A 24125-nucleotide genomic window follows, 5' to 3' on the forward strand; every position below is an offset into this window, starting at 1 on the left:
AGAAGAGTTGGAGGGGTTCTCTGATTCCGAGGTGGAGGAGGATTCAGCGAGTCGGAACGAAGACCGATGGAGGGAAATGTTCGAGACGTCTGAAGATGAAGAGGATTCTTTTCGGGGTTTCAGCTCCTCACCGCCCAGAGGAGAGAGTAGGGGCGGGGGAGAAGGGGGCCCTGGAGGGGAGGTGGATGTCAGGGAACTGACATCAGAGGAAAGGGAGGTGGTAGGGCTCCCAAAGACTGGGAGAGAGTCAGCAGCTAAAGCAGGGACAAGGAGGGGGAGCGAGGGGTCTCTGGAGGAGGATCTCAGTAATGCTGAGAGAGACGCAGCAGCCCAGGCAGGAAACAGCAGGGGAGAGAAAGGGGTGAGAGACACTTCCAGCGAAAATAGCGGGGAGGTGTCAGAAGCAACTGCAGGGAGACCCATGCTTCGCCGGAAGCTGCCACGTCGTGAGTCCAGGAGACGCGTTTCCGTTAAGGAACTTCTTTGCTGGAAGCGCTTCCGCAGGCAGCCACTGTCAGACTCTACTAGTGACTAGAGCAGACATGTCTGAGGAGCTCTGTCACACACAGAGGTTTGTGGGGCCGCACAAACTCTGAAGGGGCACTATTTTAAGCACAAGCAGCTAATCATCCCCTGACAGGTGGTTATTGGGGTTTTTTCTATTTACTTGTGTTTTTACCTTGTTTTTATTCTGTGAACTGCCCTGAGATCTTGTGAACAAGGGCAGTATATAAATTTAATAAAGAATAATAACAGTCACGTCAGCCCAGAAATTTATCTCCCCCACCCCACTTAGAAGTCTTGGCCTCAAGACCAGCGGTTGCAAATCAATTGGGGTTGGTCTTTCAAGCAATATTCTGCACCTCTCCTCTCCTTGTACGGAGAGCAGCAGTAAATGCAGTCCAGGAGCAGATGAACAAAAACAAAACAAAACAAAAAACCTGCTTTGCACATTTCCTGCCAGTGCTGGGCGCCCCAAAAAACTATACAGTCAAACAACTTACCAACTTTACCAGTGTTGTAGGGCAGAAAACTTTCCAGTGCTTTATTTTTCTGCTAATACCTATTCATTAGCAATTATGAATGGATGCCAACCGCAAATGCCATATTAAGCAAGCTTGGCAGTTTCATTGCTTTTAACTTTTACTAAACACATGTAAAATAAACATGCTGGATTAAATCACCCCCAGAAAAGGTTCCAATGCCAAATTGAAAATTTTCCCATGCAAATTAATTTATGCAGATTACCCTAATTCATTTTTTTTCCTGGAAAACCCACATCAATGAGCTTTACTGCAGCAGACTTCACCCTATTATCCTACCAGAGTCAAAAAGTGTTATGATATAACTTTATTATTTTGCTATGTACAATGCTACTTCTGTATCTTCCTAAATCGCCCTCACAAATCCACATTAAAAGAGCCCCTATTGGTATGCAAGTTTTCTATGTGCATGTATTTTCATTTACTGGAAGTTCATTCAGTCATGTGAGCTTCTTCCAGAAATATGAAGTGGTAGAACTCAAAGGCAACTTTACAATGCAAAGGAAAACCAGCCTAGTCTTTTTTTAAAACAGCACTTCAGGGACCACATATTAATACATTCCCACACAGTACAACATTAATTTCTAGTTTGGCAGACCCTCTGTGCTAGAAAATCCTTAAAGTGGCTCCAGATATACAAACTTTTGAATCAAACCCCAGGTCCTAATGGGGAAATTCCATGGAGTGTGTACACAGCCATAGTTTGGAATATAGTCATCCAAATGTAAAATTCTGAATTAATTATTAATTGTTATTGCTGCTTTAAAAATAATTTACCATGTTGTTGCCTTTATGGTTGTTGGTTTTAATTTAAACCACTTTTCAGCCACAATGCCTCCCAAAACAATAAAAATGCATATGACTTACACTTTAGTGGTACCTAAGTGGGAGCTTTATTGTAAAAGCAATAGGTGACATCCAATATCACATAAATGTATTTGTGTGCTTGTGCCACAGGACTTTGGGCCAGATTCAACTAAGCTGCACTAATCCTAGTAGCATAATGGGACTCGACCACTTTCTTCCCCGTATGCCCCCCACCATCCCCAAATCTGCTTGGGAAGCTCAGGAAAAACTACAGAGCAGAGTACAGCAGGCAGCAGAAGAGAGGAAATTCTTATGTCAGGCAGTCAAAAAATCCTTTCGCTGACAGAATGATCTCCTTAGTGTGAAGTTGAATTTCACCTTGTGTCTTCCTCTCCTCCTCACTGCAGCTCTCCATGCACTCCCAAAATCCTCTCTGAAAGATTTGAGGACCCTTTAGAATGGGCTTTGAGGATGCATTGAGAGCTGCAGAGGAGAGAAGAAAAATCCCAATGCATATGTAGAAATTCACTGGGCAACTGGGCAGGAATCATTGGATGTGACTTAAAAACAACCTATGTTGAAAGCATTACTGTAAAAAGTTTCACTCTCACTCAACAGCAACTCACCTTAACAGGCAAGAGACTCACATCACTATTTACAAAGATTTTATGAGTTTCTGCCACACACACACACACAGAGAGAGAGAGAGAGAGAGAGAGAGAGAGAGTTCACTATTAGCTGTAGCAACTCATAATCCGTAAGGGAGGATGTAAAAGTAGTGGGCAGAATACACCATTTCTTACTCCAGCAACAAGAGTATGAGAATGGAACAAAGTAGTGCTTGTCTCCTCCGTACATCCAAGCTTGGGGTGCTTGGCAGTTCAGACAGGGACAAAGTGGTTGACCCCCACTGACATGGAAGGAACCAGGAAGAAGGCAATGAAAATATAGTTACAGTGTGCAGATAGGTGAATACAGCCACAGGTGTAAGTTGCACTCTGAGTTTTTTAGGCAAAACACAGATTTGAGTACGGTTTCTTTCACTGTGTACTGTGAACTAATACAAGCACAGTCTAGGAGAAAGGAAGCTTCTCTCTCTTGTTATTGCAGAAACACTACTGGCCAATATTAGCATAGGATTTTTTAATAAAAAGTGAGCAAGACATAACAGAGGTCTGTAACAATCTGCTCCACTTAGAATTCCAGGACAAACCCAGCTTGCCACAAAGTATATGTGGGTAGTACTGAGCACATCTCAGAAGAGATAAGTGCTTCCTAGCATAGAATTTATCAGTAAATGAAGTTACCACTATAGTATGCTCATTTACATGTTACAGTGGTATCTCGGGTTAAGAACTTAATTCATTCTGGAGGTCCATTCTTAACCTGAAACTGTTCTTAACCTGAGGTACCACTTTAGCTAATGGGGCCTCCCGCTGCCGCCACCACGCAATTTCTGTTCTCATCCTGAAGCAAAGTTCTTAACCTGAGGTACTATTTCTGGGTTAACGGAGTCTGTAACCTAAAGTGTCTATAACCCGAGGTACTACTGTATAGTCAAACTAGACAGTAGGACTCATGAGTTATCCCTCCATGGGTTTTCAAAATGGGAAGGGCAACCACAGGGAAGCAATTTGGATCACGGCTGAAGAAAGGGGCATTAACTATTTTTCTTATACAATTTTTCCAAGCTAAATTGCCCCATCCTTTTCTGAAGTTGCTGCTTGTCCATGGGACAAAACATACAGGTGCTTATATGTTTTGTACCAAGGGAAATAGCAGCTTCAGGAGAATAGGAATTAGGGAAATGGCCCCAGGAGAGGGAGATTAAGCTTGCCCTTCCCCCAGTGCTTATCCTACATGCATGTATCCTTTTAAAAATATGGTCATAGATTTCCCTCGGGCTTGCCCAGTTGCACTCTTAATAAAGGATTTTTTTCTACATAAGCAAACATTTATTTAATAGCCCAGGTGTCAAGGGATGAAAAAATACACAAATAAAAGGCTTGTCTCTTGTAATCTACATTAGATTGACAAAACAGCCAAGAGCCCAAAAGCTGCCATTAGATAAGGTGAGCCAAATGACAACAGAGAAGTAGACAAGGTGTGTGGTCCAGGAAAATGATATACTACATATATTTAAGCTGTTTAATTTCTTAAATATTTCAGATTTTTACAGCTTTAGGCTTTTAGTACTACTAAATAATATATTATATTATTAATGTTAATATTATATATTATATTGTTTATAAATGCATAGAAAGATAAAATCGCTGTTTGGCTTCTGCTAAGCCATGTTCAGGTTCTAACAGATAAATTAAAATAAGTTTTTCTTCATGTTAAAGAAACTTACAAACCTACCACATCCAGAACATTTTAACTTACTATTAACAAAACATATTTTGCCCTCACTACAAAAGGATTTGTTATATGACCTCTTAACTCTAGGTAATTGAAAAAATATATAGTAAAGTGAAAATGCTTTACAGAATACCTTTTATCCAAAATGCACCAATCAATTGTTCCCTGATTTAAATAGTTAGACTTAAAGAAATGCATTCACTTGTTCCAGACTTAAAGTGATATAATCCTGCTACACTTTCATGAGCACTGAACTCTGCCTGCTTTGCTACCAATCTGTCTGAATTCAGCCTCAAAATGAGATTGTTATTTATAATTCAACTCTGCCCCATCAGGCACAGAACACAAGTATAGCAAGTACACAGAACACAAGTACACCAAAAACTGTTGCATACCTGTCACATTGGTCTGTAGTCCAGCTCAGTGATTTTCCTTCTGGCTTTGTTTTGTAACATATCCTTATGGCACGAGGGAAGTCTTTGGGCAGCTGGACACCTGCTTTCCTGATCTCCAAGCTCCAAGCGCCAGTAACAAACAGAAGCTCTCCACAAGCAGGTGCCTGGCTGCACAGTCTGTAAAACTGAAGCTGCTCCTTCCAATGATCTGCAGGTAATGTCACAAGTTTATGCACAATCTGATTTCTAAGATCCCTTGGATCCTTGGAAGCATCCATTAACGTGGCAGAGCTGGTAAATTTCTCAATGCCTGGAACTACAGCAACATCTACCTCTTCGACCTTTAACACAGATAAATCACAGCAGTCCAGGACCAGCAAAAAATCTTCACTCCCATGAATCTCAATGTCACAGCAGTTCTTTGAACTAGAAATCCCAGAAGCCAGTTCCTTGTTGCCATGACTACGGTTTTTATCAGAAGTATCATTTTCACCTTTACCACAGACAGCAAAATCATTACATCCACTTTTAGTTGAGCAAGCACTTGCATTTGGCACAGGAACGTAGCAGGCTTCAGGTGCCTGAATACAGCAGGTTCCATCTGACTGAGAATGACAAGCTTCTTCCACCTGTTCGCTGTCTCCTTTTCTGCATCTGCTGTCAGTGTCAAAGAACAGAACTATAGTGCCACCAATTACATGGCTTTTTAAGTCTACATCCAGATCCAACACATAATGCTTTACCAGCATGTGGCTAGTATTTGCCATTAAGGGCAAATCATCTTTGGTAATGTCAAGCTCCATCTTCATATGCCAGACTTCTATACAGCCACAGTCACTTCTCTTTTGTAATCCTTGTTTTGTCTTAAATTATCTTCCCAATCGCCAGTATGCTACGTTTTCCAGGTGTCACAAACGGCTATTATTTCAAATAATGTGTTCTTTATACGATGAATGGAACCATAACAACTTGTATTTTACCCTGTGAAGAAGAAAACAATCAACTGTCAGGTGTCAATTTAAACAAGAGCTATAAAAATGGAACCAGCCCACACTGAAGGTTATTGCCAGATAATAAATATTTAAAGAACAGATATTAAAGTTTGCTATTCATATGATATATACCAACCATGCAATCTGCAGAAGAATTGAGTTCAGTGAAGAAAATTAAAAGGAAAAATCATCTGCATAACAATTGGGGAACAAAAAGTGAAACAGAGTGCAATATCATGTCAACTGAATATAAGAAGCCTCAACAATATAGCAGCACTAACATGATCTTATTGCTACAAACCTACAGAAAAGTTGAAAGTTTTATTGCTTTTCCCTTTTCAAGAAGTGAAATGTATCATGTCTAATTTCTCATCTCAGAATGGCATTGCTTATTATTGTGCTATGAATCTAAGTAACAAGCATGACTGAAAGCTAAATGGCCTCACGTGTCTCATACCTCAAGAGAGCAATAATTTAATACATACAATGTAACTCCAGGGATTAATGTACTTTTCACATTAGGGCTGCACTCATATCAGCACTTCTGGTAAATTACAAGAAAGTCAGTCAATTTACAAGTAGTGCATTATAAATATTCTTTTGAGATTGCTCATGGAGATTTTTCAACTTCATACTTAAAAACTCCAGATATATAATTACATCTTAATAGCTAAAAAATCCATTAACATTCTGAATCAGAGACTTCTCACAGCAAACAAAAGACTACCATTCATATTCAAATACCTTCACACTGAAGTAAACATAAAATAAAATTCACCAACACCAGTTGTGATAGAAAGCAGTTTTTCATGATTGTACAAAACATATATTTATTACCCTTCACACAGTAAATTAAAAATTGCACACCATTACTGAGCTTGTTGTTTTTTCATTATCTTCTAATCAATACAGTACTGCATTCTTTTTTCTATTTTCTAAGGTAGCATGAAAGAACAATATAGTTGTTTTAATAAGGCATAAACTAACACACACATCATAAACCCTCAAGTTTGAAAGTCTTGGTGACAGTCTTCCAAAGCAAGGACATTGTGCATGAACAGTGTTTCCCTTCCACAATTAGATCAGTTTTCTTTGCTATTACCTTCTTCTATGTAAATATGGATGATACAAAACAAGACCCATTTAGAGTTAAAATAACGATACTACTCATTCCATGAAAACAAATCCACTGGCAGTTGATTTTCAGACAACATGATTTTGTTAAATGGATCTAAAAACAAAGAAAGGAATTGCTGTCAGTATATCCCCATGCCTTTATTCTTTGATTCACAATATTTTAAAGCAGCTATGGCGTCTGTTCATGTTTTGTCATTATACTAGACTCTAATGTAATAATTAGAGGCATTAACCAAATTCAGAAGCACAAGAAAACTGTATTCTCTAGCAAGCTGGTTTTACAAAGCACAGGCACTTAGTACAGTATACAAATCAATAAGATGGTTTTAGACATTGCTACATGCTGTTTATTACTCTAATTAAGATAATTAGAAATGTTTATACAGTTATGAGCAGCAAAAAGCACGGTCTCATATTACTAGGTACACATTTGTTTTTCTGCCCTGAACATGATATCTACGCATTAGAAATGGTACTTCTCACAAGTATAACTATTACATATGCGTACCTATGTGAACAGCAAATAGCTAATCTGAATGTAGAAAAGAAATAAGAGAAGCAGACAGGACAAGGGAAGCAAATTGACAATTAAAATGGACAATATAAAAAAGGGGGGAAACTGACTTTGGAACTTTTTTAAGTACAGGGAAACCAAAAATTGAGCTGAAATTCTTGAGAAATGCAAAAGGGTGGCTCTATGTAATTAATTTACAGTTCAGCATTGAAAAATAAGCACCCATGGATTTGTTTTCAATCACTTTTGGCAACCAGAAATTGAAACCAGCTTACAAATATACAAAACAATAAACAAAATTAAAGTATGTTTAACCCAAACATTACAAATGGGTTAGCTATGAGACCATGAATTGAGACCTTGGAAAATGTTCTGTAAGGATGCATGCTACACTTTAGATTTCATAGTCACATAGTAAGGTTGTTTGTTACATTATACTGTTGCTTATTCCCAATTTACAGCAACTATGTCCTAGTTATGCCACAGACAGCCAAGTTACTATGTTGATATTGTTTGTTGCCCTGTTGATGCTATCTGGCATTAGACAGAATGGAACTGCTTTTCAGGGGCCATATGGGATTGTGCATGTATGAATCCCAACCATAGGTCCCAACCATATTTTAGTATTCGCGTAATGTTCTACATATCCTTATCAATAACAATGTATTGTATATTGTCTCCATATCATACCCAGAAGGGATATAACCTTCCTATTGCTGAGCACTCAAATTACTACTGTTGGTAATTTAAAACTCTATTTAAAACACTTTCAAAGCACATGGTCATTGGAACTTCTTACAAAAAGCAATGATACTTTGCTGGTATAAGAGAAAAACAGATAAAGAGATTAATAGTAGAGTTTAATTAATAATGCACCAACCTAAATACCAAAATTTTACAGGAACCCATTCAGAATTATAGGCAATGTAGTAAGAAAAGTATTTATTGTGTACAAAAAAACTTTTGTTTTGGAGCTATTAGTTCCAGTCCTATGACAAAGTTACCAGTATTCAGTGTGCTAGTCCTGAGCACTACCAAGATGGTGACTCATACACAAGATTCCTACCAGGTTCTGGTGGGTCATAACTGTACCCTTTGAGAATGTGTGAGTTAAAAAATATGAATGTAGTATAGACTGGAATAGTGTTATAAAGTATCACAAATATAACAAGTTGACAGGTAACAAAGCATAAAGAACAAGAGAGAAGGTGTGGAAAGTGAAGATAGAGAAGGTAGAGACAAAGACACTGTATAAGAAATACACTCTATAGTCAATACCTATACAATCATCTTGAGTACATGTGAGGTTGCTGCTGGTAGCACTGTTAATATGCATGGGCCACCTTCAGGTAGATGTGGTATATGCAGCCACCAAACCTCACTCACTGGTAGCATTTCTCAAGTCACTGCTTATTAAAAAAATCACACAACACAATTACCAAGATTGTGTGCCGACACAGTCATTTCTGAACCAACTCTAAGATGCATACTCAAGAGCCTGGTTTGCACATCATGCTATACCAACATTTTGTTTGTTCTTGGTTATAGCTTGTGGTTAGCCTGAAGGGAACTTAACCATGAACCCAGGTTCAGATGACATGCTAAGTCAAACCTTGGCTTAGCTCAGTGTGCTGTGGCACCAAAAAGGATCAGAGAGTAGCAAAGTGGCTGTTTGAGAACCCTCACATTTGTGCCATGCCATAGGTTGGCTTTGAGTGATGGATAGAAACCAGGCAAGTTCCTTCAGAAGTATGTCCTACTGAGTTCAATAGGATTTACTCCTAGGCAATAGGTTACAGGTTTGCAGCCTTAAAACAGATTAGATATTAATTATTCATTTCAATATTTTTACCGCACCTTTCCATTCCAATGGAGGGCTTCAAGCTTCTTAGATCATGCAGAAGAAAATCCATAAAATCACAACAAAGCAAAGCACTAAAGCACTTAACATCCCATTAACCACTTCTGTTGAAGTCACTGTCATTAAAAGAGAATTTCCCACATGCTCAATGCATTTTTGTGTATACTAATTTAAACGATGCCAGCAATACTATGTACACAAGAACACAGATGAATAATCATCCTGATATCTCCACAATCAAAAGACTTGAAACAGTGATAAAATAATTCATAATTTGACCTCATATTTTCAATGCACACTCATGGGTGAAAAGGTGGGGGTTTTTCCCAACAAGCATTAGAAATTTCATGTATACAGCAGGGGGGATAAGAAGGGATGGGTGCTTTGTACACACTGAAAAAACGTGACATGTTTAACTGTATGACAGGGTGGGGTACTGGCGCAATGCTATGCATGTTTACTCAGAAGGCCCTTCCCTGAACCTTACCCCTAGGTCAGGCATGTCCAACAGGTAGATTGTGATCTACCAGTAGATCACTGGACATCTGCAGTAGATCACTGCTAGATCATTGGCTCCCCCCAAAGCTGAACAACTGTGGCTCCCCTAAAAAACTCAACATTTTACCTCCTCCCTGGAAAAACTCAACAACTTTGACCTGAACCCCAAAAAAGGGGATAGATCACTGCCAGTTTTTAACTCTGTGAGTAGATCGCAGTCTCTTGGGAGTTGGCCACCCCTGCCCTAGGTCATGCGCCTACACTATGGTTGTATCCTTAGGCCAGGGCTGGATTTAGGTTATATAATAATAATAGTTTATTACGGCCGTAGGCCCATACAGATAAAAACAAGACATAAATAACAGCTTGTGCACGTGGGGAAAAACAGCCGCTAAAACACTACTATAACAATAAAATACTATAAGATGGAATGGCATACTACGCCTTAATTAGCTTGTGGTCTCCTTGGCAACGCTTTTAGGTAAGGACAGCGACCAGGAACCTAGCCACTTTCAGGGTCGTATGGGTATCCTTATCCTGCAAGATTTGGGCAAGGTGGAATTTTGGTGGGGTACCCTCTAGTTTCTGTATGATTGATCCCAACAAATTTGCCCGTGGCACATTGAATAAGGGGCAAGTGAACATAATGTGCTGAAGCGACTCCGGCGTCTCCTTATCACATTCGCACATGGCGGAGGCTTGGCCCTTTGAGAATCTATGTCTCAGGACATTGGAGGGAAAAACGTTAAACCTCGCTTTGGTGAAGGCCAGCCTATGGGCAACAGTCGAAAGGGAGGAGAGGTATGATGGAACGCGGTAAGTTAAAGTGATACCAATGTTCTGGGGCGAACAAACACCTCCCCCCAGCGTATAATTTCGCTGTAAATTGATGTCATCCAGTCTTTGGCGGATCAGTCTTTGAGCAGTGATTTGATCTAGTTTTAAGGAATCTAAGGGAGAGATTCCATAACTCAGGAGTTTGGCATGAATTCTACTAGTCCAAAGGCTGGAGAATTCATCTTGCCATAAGCATTGGACAAGGTAATGGTCTGGCAATCTATGCCACAATGATAACCAATAATTGAAGACTTGCTTCCACAGGCAAGTTTCTAAGGATGCGATCTTCAATTCTAGTCGCATGGCTGCGTTGCTTACGCACAGGGGGAGCATTAGGAGCCGACGTAAGAATTGGTTTTGCAGAGTCTCAAGAGGAGCAAGGTCTGTCATCACGGCCCAGAGCGGGGCAGCATAAGCAAGCACGGTAACCACTTTTGCCTTGAACACCTTTAGGGCCGAGGGAACATGCAAAGCTCCATCCGAAAAGAAAAATCGGAGGAGCGCATATGACAGAGTTTTGGCCTTGTTAAATAGGTGTTGAATTTGTGCTTTCCACCCCAAATTGTATTGAAAAATAACTCCTAGGTATTGAAATTTTAGGACTTGCTCTATTTTTGCTCCACCAAGCTTCCATTCATATAATCTCCGACTTCTGGCGAAGATCAGAATCTTAGATTTAACATGGTTGATGGTTAATTGGTTGAGTTGACAATACGTGGCAAAGATCTTCAGAACTCTGGTTAGTCCAACACGTGTATAAGATAAAATTACCGCGTCGTCCGCATATAAAAGGAGTGGACAGCGGTAGTCCGCTAGTCTAGGCGCGTGTGTACTTGGAGATGAGTTGACTAGGGGTGCTCGCATATCGCTGATGAATAGATTGAATAGGCAGGGAGCCAAAATACATCCTTGGCGCACTCCCTTGTTTATTGGTATCGAATTTGTGAGGTCGCCCGCAGGAGTAAGTCTCACTCTGGCAAGGGTACCTTCGTGGAGCTGACTTATAAGCCATAAGAGTCTTCTATCGATGCCCTGTTTCGCAAGTTTCTCCCAAAGAATATTTCTAGGAACGCTGTCAAAGGCTGCCTTTAGATCTAAGAAGGCAGCACACAGGTAGCCCCGGGGAGGGGAGGAGTACTTCTGTGCCAGATGGTAAAGAACTATCGCATGATCAGTTGTAGAACGTTTAATTCTGAACCCTGCTTGTTCGTGACCAATCTGGTTAGTCTCATCTACCCATCGCAATAGTTTCGTCCGCAAAAAGCTGGCATAAATTTTCCCTATGATCAAAAGGAGGCTGATGTTACGGTAATTTTCCGGCTCCATTGGAGAACCTTTTTTATGAATTGGTACTATAATGGCCTCCTTCCATATTTTGGGGATGAGACCAGACGCGTTGATTGCGTCGAAGGTTTTGGCCAAGATGCCAGCCCACCATTTTGGATGTAGTTTGATGGCTTCAGCAGGGATCAGGTCGGGCCCTGGGGCTTTGCCCGATTTCAGCTGGGCTATTAGCTTGGCTATTTCGTCAGGATCGGTGGGAGGCCAAATAGGTAGGTGGGAAAACAGATGCATCAGATGGTCGGAGGGAGCATCTGCCTGTGAGAAACATTTCTTCAGGAACAATTGCCATGTCGGTGCAGGGATGACTGCCCTTGGGTATTTCCTCACCCTTCTGTTAATCAGAGACCAGAATTCCCTGGATCTATGTGATTTTGAAGCAGTAATCAAGGCCTGCCAGCGATTATGTTGCCACTCACGTTTGGCAATTTTCTGCGTGCGTTTGTAAACTTGCTTGGCTTGTGCATAACTAGCTGGCAGAGGAGATGCATCAGAGGTCTTATATACATTGTATATAGCACGAAGGCGCTGTCTTGCTTGTTTGCACTGAGAGTTATACCAGGGGGCACCGTAAGTATACTCGTTTCGATTTAATATTTTAGGTGGTAACCTGAAGAAGGACGTAAGATCAGTCGTATGATGGTGGAAGCGTTTCAACACTATGCTATGCTCGTCTGAGGCAGAGCCTATGTAGGGATGGGGCCCGAGGATTTCTTTTTGAAAGAATTCCTGATACCTTTGAGCCTGGGTCTCTGACCATTTGATTCCTCTTACTTGGAGAGATACGTTGGTTACCATCTGGGTCGCATGTCTATAGGCCTCCGACTGCCAATTCAGGGAAAGCTTGGCTACAAGGGGAAGATGATCACTAGATTGTACATTCTCGATCTTAAAGGTGGAAATACACTTAAGTAGATCACTGGAGACCAGCAGGTAATCGAGGACGCTGTTTGATTTACCACTCAGATGAGTGAAATCCCCTGGAATATCAGGGAGGCATGTGCCATTTAGGGGGACCAGATTTAAACGGATGGCCATTTGGTAGAAGAATACTCCAGCCTCATTAATTCGTTGGTCTTTAGAAGTTCTCATGATATGTTCCAGATCATAATTATCAAGGTTTGGGGTAACCCACCATTTGGCTTTGGTCAGCGAGTCCCAATTTGCTGCTGTGCGGGCATTAAAATCGCCACCTATTATAGCCGGGGTGTTAGGAAACTTAACATAGCATGAGAGCAAATGCTCTTCTAGCGAGCCCCATTTAGAGCCCAGTACGGAGGAAGAACCCCCGGGTGGCAAGTAAACATTTGTAACTAGAAGTGAAATCTTTTCCCCCGCAATCAGCCCGGTAAGGGCGTAAGGAGGCAAGGCCTGTACTAGAGTAAATTTAGAATGTAAGTTGAGGGAGACGCCTATTATTAGGCCCCCTTTGGGGCGGCCTCCTTTCAGGGAGGGGCAGGCAGGGAGTTCTAGAAGCTCAAAGCCATTTAGATCAATTCTCTCTACTTCCCACGATTCTTGGAACAAGATGATATGAAACAGGTTAATATACTCCAAGAAATCTGGGTCAAGTTTTTTCCCCCTCCAGCCCGCAATGTTCCAGCTGAGGACTGATAGGGGGGAGTTCCTGTTGTAACCAATTCGCTGTCATTTCAGGGAGGGATGTGAGTCCTTTGGAGGCAAGGCAGACCCCACGAAAAAGTCAGTTATTTTACTTTGCATAGCAGGCACCTGCTGTAGGTACCTAGTCTTGAGGTTGGTAGTGAGGTATTCTGACTGGGGCGACAAAACGGGTCTCCCGCTGGCTAACCCAAGAGCGGACACTTCAGTGGGAAACTCCACAGGATTTGCTGAGACTGCCCCACCGCAAGGTCTAAAGGTCGCCGATGAAATCATTTGGTTTATATGTCCGGCCGGGTCTTCAATCAAATCCGGGCCATTTTTTATGTAGGTGGAACACTCCCCTGACCTGATGCTGGCAAAGGTACAGGGGATGTTCGGCGTATTGGTACCGTTTGAATGTCGAGTCTATGCCACTCAGGGGAGTATGAGGACTCCAGTTCCGGCATTGATGGATTAGATGGTAAGGAATTGTTTTGGTGGAAGGAACTCTGAGTTACACTCCTCAGCGGGGGACTCTTGGAGGGCGAGTCAAAATTTATCAAGAGTTGGGATGAGGGGCCAACTTGAGAGGCAAAACCTGGTTCTGCCAAGTGTCGGTGGATTTTGCCCACAAGTGGGGGAGGCATGGGTTTAGGAGCTGGACTAAGGTATGGAGGACTTCCTGCTTCCTTAAACCACGACTCCGAAAGGCTGGCAGACTTATCCTGAAAAGTGGGCAGGACTTTTCCGTTCTTCTGGACATGTATGAGCTGATGATTAAGTACTTCTAGTCTATCAATTATTTCTTGTTGTTCTCTCGGTGGAAGGTCGCCAAAGGTGGCTAAAAGCTCTCTTTCCTCCGGCGGGGTCAGAGAATTACTTGCGCCAGACTGGATTTAGGTTTGATGAGGCCCTAAGCTACTGAAGATAATGGGGCCCTTTATATGTCCAGCTGTCCTTTGTCAACAAAAAATTGTCACTATTTTTGTGTTGCATATATGCTATATGGTAATTTATGGATCTAATAAAGCCATTTGCGCACGCGTGCACGCGCACACACACACACACATATATATATATATAATCAAAGTAATTGTTGAACTGAAACACAATTAAGAGGAAGTATAGTGGGGCCCTAAGCTATACAGTGGTACCTCAGGTTACATACGCTTCAGGTTACACACTCCTCTAACCCAGAAATAGTGCTTCAGGTTAAGAACTTTGCTTCAGGAAGAGAAAAGAATTCGTGCTCTGGCAGCGCGGCAGCAGCAGGAGGCCCCATTAGCTAAAGTGGTGCTTCAGATTAAGAACAGTTTCAGGTTAAGAACGGACCTCCGGAACGAATTAAGTACTTAACCTGAGGTACCAACTGTAGCTTGTTTAGTTTATACGTAAATCCGGCACTGCCTTAGGCTGCAGTCCCAAAGCCACTTGGTGCTACAACAAGGCAATTGTGGGACCCTTGTGGCCCTCTATGCTGTGGGACTACGCCTCTCTTCATCCCTTGACCACCGGGCTGGGCTGACGAAAGTTGGGAGCCCAACAACATTTCGAAGGGTCACGTACAAGGGTCGCCCCCCCCCCCTGTTGTTGTCCTGGGTGGTATTAGAACCGTGGGAAGCTGTGCGTGTATTTCCAGATAAAGGGAAGAAGCCGTGAGGAAACGGCAGCCTCGCGAAAGCGCCCGAGGAGCCACACGGCGAGGCGTCCAGAGTTAAAAAGGGAGCGAGCCGCCGCCGCCGCCGCCTGCCTCACAAAGGGAGCCGGAAAGTCGCCTCACCCGAAGGCGCCCAGCTTGAGCGGCTCCCCTCAGGGCTCTGGAGAGAAGAGGCGGGAACGCGGTCCGAAGTAGCGGGTTCGGGAGGGGGGAAGTCGCGGCTGGAGCGAGGGGGTGGCGGCGGCGGCGGCAGCAACTACCTCCCCGCCCGACCCCGCTAGTTTCTCCGCCTTTCCTTCCCCACCCCCCCTGCTCCCCCGCCGAAAGTGGTACAGGCCATCGCCCCGCGCCCCTCAGAGGGGAGCAACGGACGAGCGCGTGCCTGTTGTTTACCTGACGCGCCGCCGAGTTCTGTGTTTGTTTTTCCCACCCCGGCTGCGACGGCGAGAGGCGGCGCCCGATGACGTCATCGGCGCGGGCCCGGCTGGCTGAGGAGCGGCTCCGGGGCCCGGGCTCACCTCTTGCCTGTTTCGCGGGAGTAGGCCCGTCCGCCCGCTCGCCTGCCTGCCTGCCCGGCACCACAAGGCGGCCCTTATTCCGCCCGGGGAGCTTCGCTTACGGTCCAGCTGTGGTGCAGGAGTCGGTTTGGAAGCTCCCCGTGACAGCCACGCCTCGCAGGGGAGTCCAAAAATGCAGGCAGCTGTGCTGATCCGTTTATTATGCACACACACGACCTAAAAATACCCGTTTACTTGGGATCAGCGCGACTGCAATAGTATGGAAGTATAGGTCCTTGATTGTATAGGTCCCAGCTGGTAAAAAAGATAGGCTGAAAAATATAACGCAACACGATGGCCAATAACAATGGCACTAAACACTACAGTGGTACCTCAGGTTACATACACTTCGGGTTACATACGTTTCAGGTTACAGACTCAGCTAACCCAGAAATAGTGCTTCAGGTTAAGAACTTTGCTTCAGGATGAGAAGAGAAATTGTGCTCCGGCAGCGCAGCGGCAGCAGGAGGCACCATTAGCTAAAGTGGTGCTTCAGGTTAAGAACAGTTTCAGGTTAAGAACGAACCTCCGGAACGAAATAAGTACTTAACCCGAGGTACCACTGTATTTATAAACTAATACAAATGATCAGAAATTACAACCAAAGTCTCTAAATCTTTTTCACCAGTTGCAGCAGAATAATTCAAAAGTTTGATATATACATAATCTGTCACCAAATATCGCCGGTCTTGATCAATTCCTCATCAGCCAGTCTTGTAAGAATTAATATGAGAAGGCTGCAGTTCAATTTCTTAACAAGCCAATCTTACATGTACGGTAAGCAGATATAAACGCTGTAGAATATATTCTCTGGATCAGTGCTCATATGATACTGTAGTCACTGATTGTATAGGTCCCAGCTGGTAAAAAAGATAGAGCTTTAGCAAGCTCAGGCTGAAAGTCAGACTTTAGCTTTTGGTTACACATACAATCTTTCAGAGAAGTGTTACTGTTCAGATCACCAGCGTCAAATAGAAGCCACATGAAAAATAATCTCCCATTCCTTGCTTTTCTGGCACTGTTTGTATGCTTTCTATAGACATTAATGCTTCCTCCTCAGAATACAAGCCTTTAGTATTAAAAACAACTACTGTTTGCACAATTGCACCTATGCCACTGTAAATCTCAGTAGATTGATCCAAAGGAAATTGAGAAGAAAACGAGAATTGGGCTCATGGCGTTTCTTCTCTTGTCTTCCTCCTTGCAGTTGTATGGAAATAATGGACATGCCTGTATACTAATGTTAGCAGATCTGCAAAAAGAGTATGTTAAAATACAGTTTTCATCATGCAAAGATCAGGGTGGGTAATGCTTTCTGCCTAAGAATGTTTTATATAGTTCTTTTCATCAGTCTCCCTTTTCATTTCACAGTTGGGGCATATACACATAGGGTAAAGCGATTTCAGCGCCTGAAAATAGTAGATGTCTTTAACCAGCAGGGTGGAACTTCTCAGCAAACAGAAAAGAATATTTATACTTTAAATATTCATAGCTTAACAGAGAGGAAAGGCAACAGTGACCGTTAATGCAACAGTGCTTATGTGTGTCTCTAAGAAGAAAATAACCTGTGAACCTAAAACTGCAATTGCAATGATCAAAATTAGCATGCTTCAGATATTTCAAATAAACAGAGCATTGCTTTTATTTCCATTAAAAAAGGGGGCACTTGGATTTGAACCAGGGACCTCTTGATCTGCAGTCAAATGCTCTACCACTGAGCTATACCCCCTGCTCCTTCAGTTCTCTGTAAAGCTAACTCATTTCCCCTGCATCAGAACTGCAGTGCTCATACTATTGCCTGACATTTGCAGAAAGTACACTATGATTCATTTGCATCACTTTAAAATTAATTGTTTCACTTACATTTCTCTAAATGCTTCAGTGATTTATGGAGTAGGGTAGACTAAAAATACAAACTACTCGATTTTACATCATTGGGAAAGAATGATGGGCTGTCCTGGCAGTGAAGTCCTCACCTACTAACCTCCTGATATCTCATCAGCCAACATACACACAAGTTTGTATTTGATAATATAACAGACAGGAACTTCCTTTTTCCCCCTTTTTCCTTTTTTTTTGAAATGACAGCTGAGATTCTTAGGCAGCTGAATTCAGTAACCAATACAACAACAAACAAAAGTGCTAAATGTTGTACAGTAGTGTGGTAGCCTGTTTCTGTTCAGGGTTCTAGCCAGCCATGTCCTCTTCCAGGATTCTCAGCACACAAACAGGAAGAGGGGGATGGAGAAGGCAAGGAGTATGTCAGCCTAAGGCTCATATATGTAATATTTATAAAGGTATTTATTTACCGACATCTCATAAAATGTGAGGGCATGTGTACACAATGAATCACTGATACAGGGCAGAATAATGATTAAAATGATTAAAACAATACTAACACTTATGAAAACAGCCATATTTAACATTCCTTATTCATGGTTTTACATGATGTCTGAACCGAGCCATAATATACAAAATCTACACATGAATAGGTTTAATTTTCCATATGTGGCTGGCAAGCACATGGGCACTGGCTTTTCAGTGGTGGCCCCACAACTGTGAAATACCCAAGCATTATTAGGCAGGACCAATCCCTGGATAAACCTTGGCTTGCAGAAAATAATTGTGGCTGTGTATCTGATTGTGTGGCCAGGTCTTGGTTACTGTTTTATGCTCCATTTTTTATATTGGATTGTTAGTTATAATAATATAGGATTGTATTATGAAATTGTTTTCCTACAAATTTTTTTTTTTAAATCTATTGTATTTTATGTGAAATGTCAAGGGAGGTATAGGAATTTATTAAATAAATAAACTTGTATAGTCTAGATAATGAATATATTCATACCTACTCTGTGCATACATAAAGTCTCAAACAATTGAGTTTTAGAATACTGTATGCCACTGCAGCATAATCTAACACTCGGCCAGAATGAGATACAAGAATACTCAGCCCTCCAGTTAAAATCTGATACTTGCATAACCATTTGTACAGCTGCACTACATCAAAATTTACAACTCCCTCCACATGTGTAGTACAGTCAGCTGTGACAAATTATAATATGACACAATTCCACTCCCCCCCCCCCAAAAAAAAGGGCTGATTCTGATTTGAAATCAGCTAAGTCAAACAGCTTTGAAATTTATGAGACTGGCTTGTTCCAAGATTAGACAGGAGCCGCTAAAAAGGCAAATGTTGGGGTGGGGAAGATGTTTATGCTGGCTAATTAAAATGAGGAATAGCAACAAAAGTGAAGCAGGGTGTATTGTACAGTACTAAATTTGTGACCATTGCAAGGCTAGACAAGGAAGCCAATAGCTATACTTGATGAGCAAACGTTTTAACGAGAACAGATGAATAAATAATGAGGAACAGCCCTGAGTGTTGATTTTTAAGGAGTCAACATTATTTTTGTTTGTGATGTGTTCCCTTCAATACTTAACACAATACATAGGTACAGCACCAGATTAACCCCTTCATATCTACATTAGGCTGGGAGGAATGTGGAGAATGGTGATCTCTCTTTCATATGTGGTGGAGTCACAAACGTGGAAAACTCCTGGTTTTTTGCCACACTATCTGACATCAGTGGTCAGCCTCTCCACCCAGATCCAGGCCTTGCTCTGCTATCGCTTGGAGGTGATCTAAATCCCTAAATGACTAGTAGCTTTGCTTCTTGCAACAGTAATGCTCTGAGACGGCATTATGCTGAAAGACTGGGGCAGGCTTTTCAATTATGACAGAATCTGGTCAATTGTGCTTTCTGAGTATCTTGCCAATCATGCTAGAGTTATCTGAGGCACCTTAAAAAGGGATAATTTTTGAAGTGGTTGGGTTCCCTTTCATAAATTATGTGAGATGACAGGCATAACTAAATCCTCTGGTCACTCGGTTTTCACTTTTGAGAGCTCTGATTCTTCCAAGAAATAACACCACACAGAATAATGTGTTGTAATCTTTCTTGAATGGGACAACACCTTTTCTCCTTACTTTGTTTCAAGCTTTGAGGTATTCTACTCCGGTTTTGTGGTTGCATGAATTATTGTTCTAGTCTGATGTGTACGGTATTTTTACATTGTTTTTATTTCCATAACATCTGTCTTTGTAAGACTTATACTTGCAATTGAAAATCCAACAAAAACTATTTGAATGCTTCTGATTGTGTAAGTCTAGATTTCGTGCAAGGGAACCTGGCTTTGTATAGCTACTAAGGCCATTGCTTAAGGAACTTGTTCTTTTGGTGCCTGGAGCTTTGAGGCATGTTTGAATGAGAGGCCACATGCTTCTTTAGTTTTAGGGAGTTTTCCCAGTCTGGATTTTTGGTTACCAGTGAGACAGGTTATAAGTGCACCTTCTATGGTTTGTTATCCCTCAAGCAGAAAACGAAACAACCTTCAACATGGTAGTAGTAGATCCTAAGAAATCCAAATTAAATTTTGCCATACCACTAGAGCTTGGGGCTGGGAAATTGCTATGACTCCCATCATCCCTGACCATTGGTCATGCTTGCTGGTGCCAATGGGAGTTGTAGTTCAGCAACATTTGGAGGGTTGTGGGTCCGACACACATTTTACACCTTGGGGGTTCCATAGTCTCTTGCCTCTTCCATCTAATGCAGGAGACCCAAGGACCAACGCCTCAAGGCCTCTCTCTCTATCACACAGAACTCTCACCAGGCCACCCCTCATTGAGCTTCCTTGAGTGTTCTTTGTCTGGCTGGAGTGTCCTGAATTGTGATGATACCTCTTATTAGCCAGGGTGGAGAAATGGGTATGTTTGAGTGTATAGGTGTACAAAGCTCCGACTTCTGTGCAGATGGAATGCAGCCTGATGTACAATGGTATGAGTCACATATGCTGCATCTCTGACCATTGACCATGTTGGCTGGGGCTAACAAAGGGGAGCCTAGCACCATTTGTTGGGCCACAGATTCCTTATGCCTTCTGTAGACGGAAGCATCAGGCATAGCTTAAACAAGGGCTCCCTGGCTGCCAGTTATAATCCAGACAGAGACACAGTAATGATGAATTGATATCTCTAATTTTCCATTTATTTGGTTTCATTGCTTAGAGAAGCTACACTTCCTGTTTGCCACATGATTATAATTTCTGATCAACTGCCGCATGAATGGAATTGAGCCTTGGAAAGACGACTCTGAACAATGTCAAACTGGCATGTTAGACAGCTGCAACCAGAGGGCTTCAGATAAATGTTTTGACTCGAGAACAATTCAATTACTCATCCGGTGGTGATGGGAACTAAATTTGGCTAATGGCTTGTGATCTGATTTTAACCCTTCCAGCACTGCTTCCTCTTGTTATAAAGGCTATTATAAAGTCACGAAGGCACCAAGCATTGGAGGATAAATCATGATGCTCTGTTAAGGGTTAACAGGCTCCAAACAATACACAAGCCTCCTGCATTTCATCTGCTGCTTTACTGTAAAAACAAAGGCAATATTTGCAAAGAGATTTACCGTAGCTCTTTAAAATTTTATGATTGCCAATGCAGTCTCGAAGATGCAATCCCAGGATGAACATAGATCAGCTAGGTAGGGGGCTGTTCTTGGCATTTAATATCCTGACCTTTAGCTATCATAATGGTACAAGATGAAAGAAAAACTGTACCAGCATCACAGACTGGCAGGTTTTACCTAATTGTTGTCTCACTTCACACGCACTCTCTTTCCCCTCACCCCCACCCCAACATTAAATGTGAAACCAGCCACTCAGAAATACCCCGGGCTGCAATCATGCTGCAATCTTAAGACAATCCCCCCCCCATTTTGTTCTCCAGCCACTGAAAGAGCTTTTCACCACCAATTAATTTCACTGGCTGACATGAAGGGTTGGCTGTCACTAAGGAAAGCAAAACAACAACACAAACAAATGTCTAACCCTCTTTAACAGACTCTGGAAATCTTTAAGATTTCTTTCTCTATTAAATTTGTACCCCACCCTATCCCAAAGGAGCCTTCTTATTGGGGCATAGAGTCACTCCCAGGACCCATGGTAAGTGCTGCCCCCCACGGTGTGCCATTTTGTCACCCCCTCAGGGATGACACCCCGGGCGAAGCGCACCCCCTGCACCCCCCTTCCTACGCCCCTGCCTCTTATGCCTTTCTGTTCAGCTTTTGGTGTCCTTTCCTTAGCTGGTAGAGTGTTCAAGGCAAGCATTTAGGTCCCATTGGAAAACCGACCACTGGGGACCTAAATAGGCCAGATCAGAAGAGTTACTTTTGATGCTTCCAAAGGCTTGGGACCCAGTAAGACTTGGAGCCTTTTCCCTTGAGCAAACTAAATAACTCTATGTGGTTTACAAAAATTCATTGACAGCAATATACAACACCTTTTAATACTTAGTTTTAAATGATATGTACAGTGCCAAAATAAGAATGACATACACAAATCAATATCTCAAAGCCAAACAGGCCAAATATTCCTGCAATAGGGAGCCAGTGTGGTGTAGTGGTTAAGAGCGGTAGTCTCGTAATCTGGGGAACCGGGTTCGCTTCCCCGCTCCTCCACATGCAGCTGCTGGGTGACCTTGGGCCAGTCACACTTCTCTGAAGTCTCTCAGCCCCACTCACCTCACAGAGTGCTTGTTGTGGGGGAGGAAGGGAAAGGAGAATGTTAACCGCTTTGAGACTCCTTCGGGTAGTGATAAAGCGGGGTATCAAATCCAAATCCAAACTCTTCTGCAATAAGTCCAAGAGAATAACTCTCTATTTGTATACTTGTTGCTGGTGCAATTCTGATGGAACTCCAACAACGAGATAACCGGATTTCAATCTCTGATGCGTGACTCTTCTTCTGTTTGGTCCAAAAAGGAACTATGCAATGGCAAGTAAATGCTCAACCAAAAAGGTCAGTTCCAACCTCGAAAAGGCACTTTGCTCTCGGCCTTTTCAAAAAAGAGCAACCTGGGAAGGTAGTCCATCTAGGAGAAGGAAAACTCTAACCCTAAACCTCCACTGCCTTGTGGGACATCTTCAAGAGAAGAAAAGGCTAAGCAGTAAAGCCTACACAAATCCAGAGTGGAGTCCCTAAGATGGTTGGATGGCACCTCATGTGCCTCCTTCTGACAACTGCTAAGCCAAGCTGGCGCCAAACATATTGCTCTGCTTTCCTTTGGACCACATCAGCGAGGCCGAGAGGAGGGTCTTGCCATCTAGGCAGCCAGGACCAACATACACACTACCCAGTTTTGCGACCTGGAGAGGTGACTTCGGTGCAGCTAACGCAGCCGTTTGACTTCATTCCCAGAGGTGCACCCCATTGTCTCTCAAGACAGACGGATGCCAACAGTGCAATATTAGATAGAGATGATAGATAGATGATATAGATAGATAGATAGATAGATAGATAGATAGATAGATGATAGATAGATGATAGATAGATGATAGATGATAGATAGAGAGATAGATAGATAACCTCTGGTCTGATCCCAATCACCACAGGATGGGGAGAACCAACTCTTGAAGTCTGATCACTCACTCCCAGGGTTTCGGTGGTGGTGGTAAATCTCTGTGCCCATAATCCACACAACGAGAAAGTAATATCTAAATGCCATTGCTGCATGTGTTAGTCAAAACTGAAGCATTTGTAGACCACTGCCAAAAAGTGTATGAGTAAGCGAGTCATTGCCCTTTGTAAATTGCCCTGGGAATGATCAATAAGGATGAATGACAGTTTGAAAATTTTCTAATAAATAAATAAACAGTCATGAGAAACACTGGCCCTGGCCATGTTAACATTGCATGCATCTAGGCTGGAGCATGCTGCGTGCATTTAGATGGATGAAAGGGCTTTTTGCAGCCACCACAAGCAGCGAGCAATGGACAATGGACCCTTAATGAGAGATGGAAATGCTTATAATTCTCATCCCTCGAGGTACATACAGCTTCCAGCTACATTCTAGGCAGCCTGGAAAAAAGACATCCAGGCCTCCGTTTAATAAACCTGAAATGCTGCCATTTGTTAATGGCTACCATTATAGACGTGGGACGCGGGTGGCGCTGTGGGCTAAAGCCTCAACGCCTAGGGCTTGCCGATCGAAAGGTCGGCGGTTCGAATCCCCGCGGCGGGGTGCGCTCCCGCTGCTCGGTCCCAGCGCCTGCCCACCTAGCAGTTCGAAAGCACCCCCGGGGGCAAGTAGATAAATAGGTACCGCTTACCAGCGGGAAGGTAAACGGCGTTCCGTGTGCGGCTCTCGCTCGCCAGAGCAGCGATGTCACGCTGGCCACGTGACCCGGAAGTGTCCCCGGACAGCGCTGGCCCCCGGCCAATAGATGTGAGATGGGCGCACAAACCCCACAGTCTGTCAAGACTGGCCCGTTCGGGCAGGGGTACCTTTACCTTTACTTACCATTATAGACAGAACTCCAGAAAAAGGGGCATGAGCTACATTGACTGTATACATGTTACTGTAACAGTAACAGTAACAGATTCATATCATACTTGCATCACTGAGCAGTCAGTATTTTTTATCTTTCTGCCCTGTCCTGGCTGTGGCTCTCCAAG

The 24125-nt window shown here is 42.7% G+C and overlaps 1 protein-coding gene and 1 long non-coding RNA gene across 10 annotated transcripts in view; one reads left to right on the forward strand and one right to left on the reverse strand.

The window, feature by feature from the left end:
* The window catches only part of AOPEP (aminopeptidase O (putative)), a 193287-nt gene extending 177721 nt beyond the window's left edge, over positions 1-15566 (reverse strand). For 4 of the 9 annotated variants that reach the window (XM_082241564.1, XM_082241562.1, XM_082241561.1 and 1 more), the window contains exons 1-3: positions 9107-9241; positions 6701-6829; positions 4607-5587 (exon numbers count right to left, since the gene is read on the reverse strand). In XM_082241564.1, the coding sequence (XP_082097690.1) occupies positions 4607-5415 (809 nt within the window). In that variant the 5' untranslated portion in view covers positions 5416-5587; positions 6701-6829; positions 9107-9241. Of the gene's footprint in view, positions 1-4606; positions 5588-6700; positions 6830-9106; positions 9722-15438 lie in introns of those variants that run through there. The other 5 variants (XM_082241558.1, XM_082241559.1, XM_082241563.1 and 2 more) reach the window with 5 other exon arrangements.
* Positions 15567-16766: 1200 nt separating this feature from the next.
* On the forward strand, positions 16767-18350 carry LOC309542780. The gene is made up of 2 exons (XR_014224426.1): positions 16767-16903; positions 16974-18350. It is a non-coding gene; the product is annotated as an uncharacterized lncRNA (long non-coding RNA).
* The last annotated feature ends 5775 nt before the right edge of the window (positions 18351-24125 follow it).

Source organism: Podarcis vaucheri, assembly GCF_965113315.1.
Source record: "Podarcis vaucheri genome assembly, chromosome: 11".
NCBI classification, from domain to species: Eukaryota; Metazoa; Chordata; class Lepidosauria; order Squamata; family Lacertidae; genus Podarcis; species Podarcis vaucheri.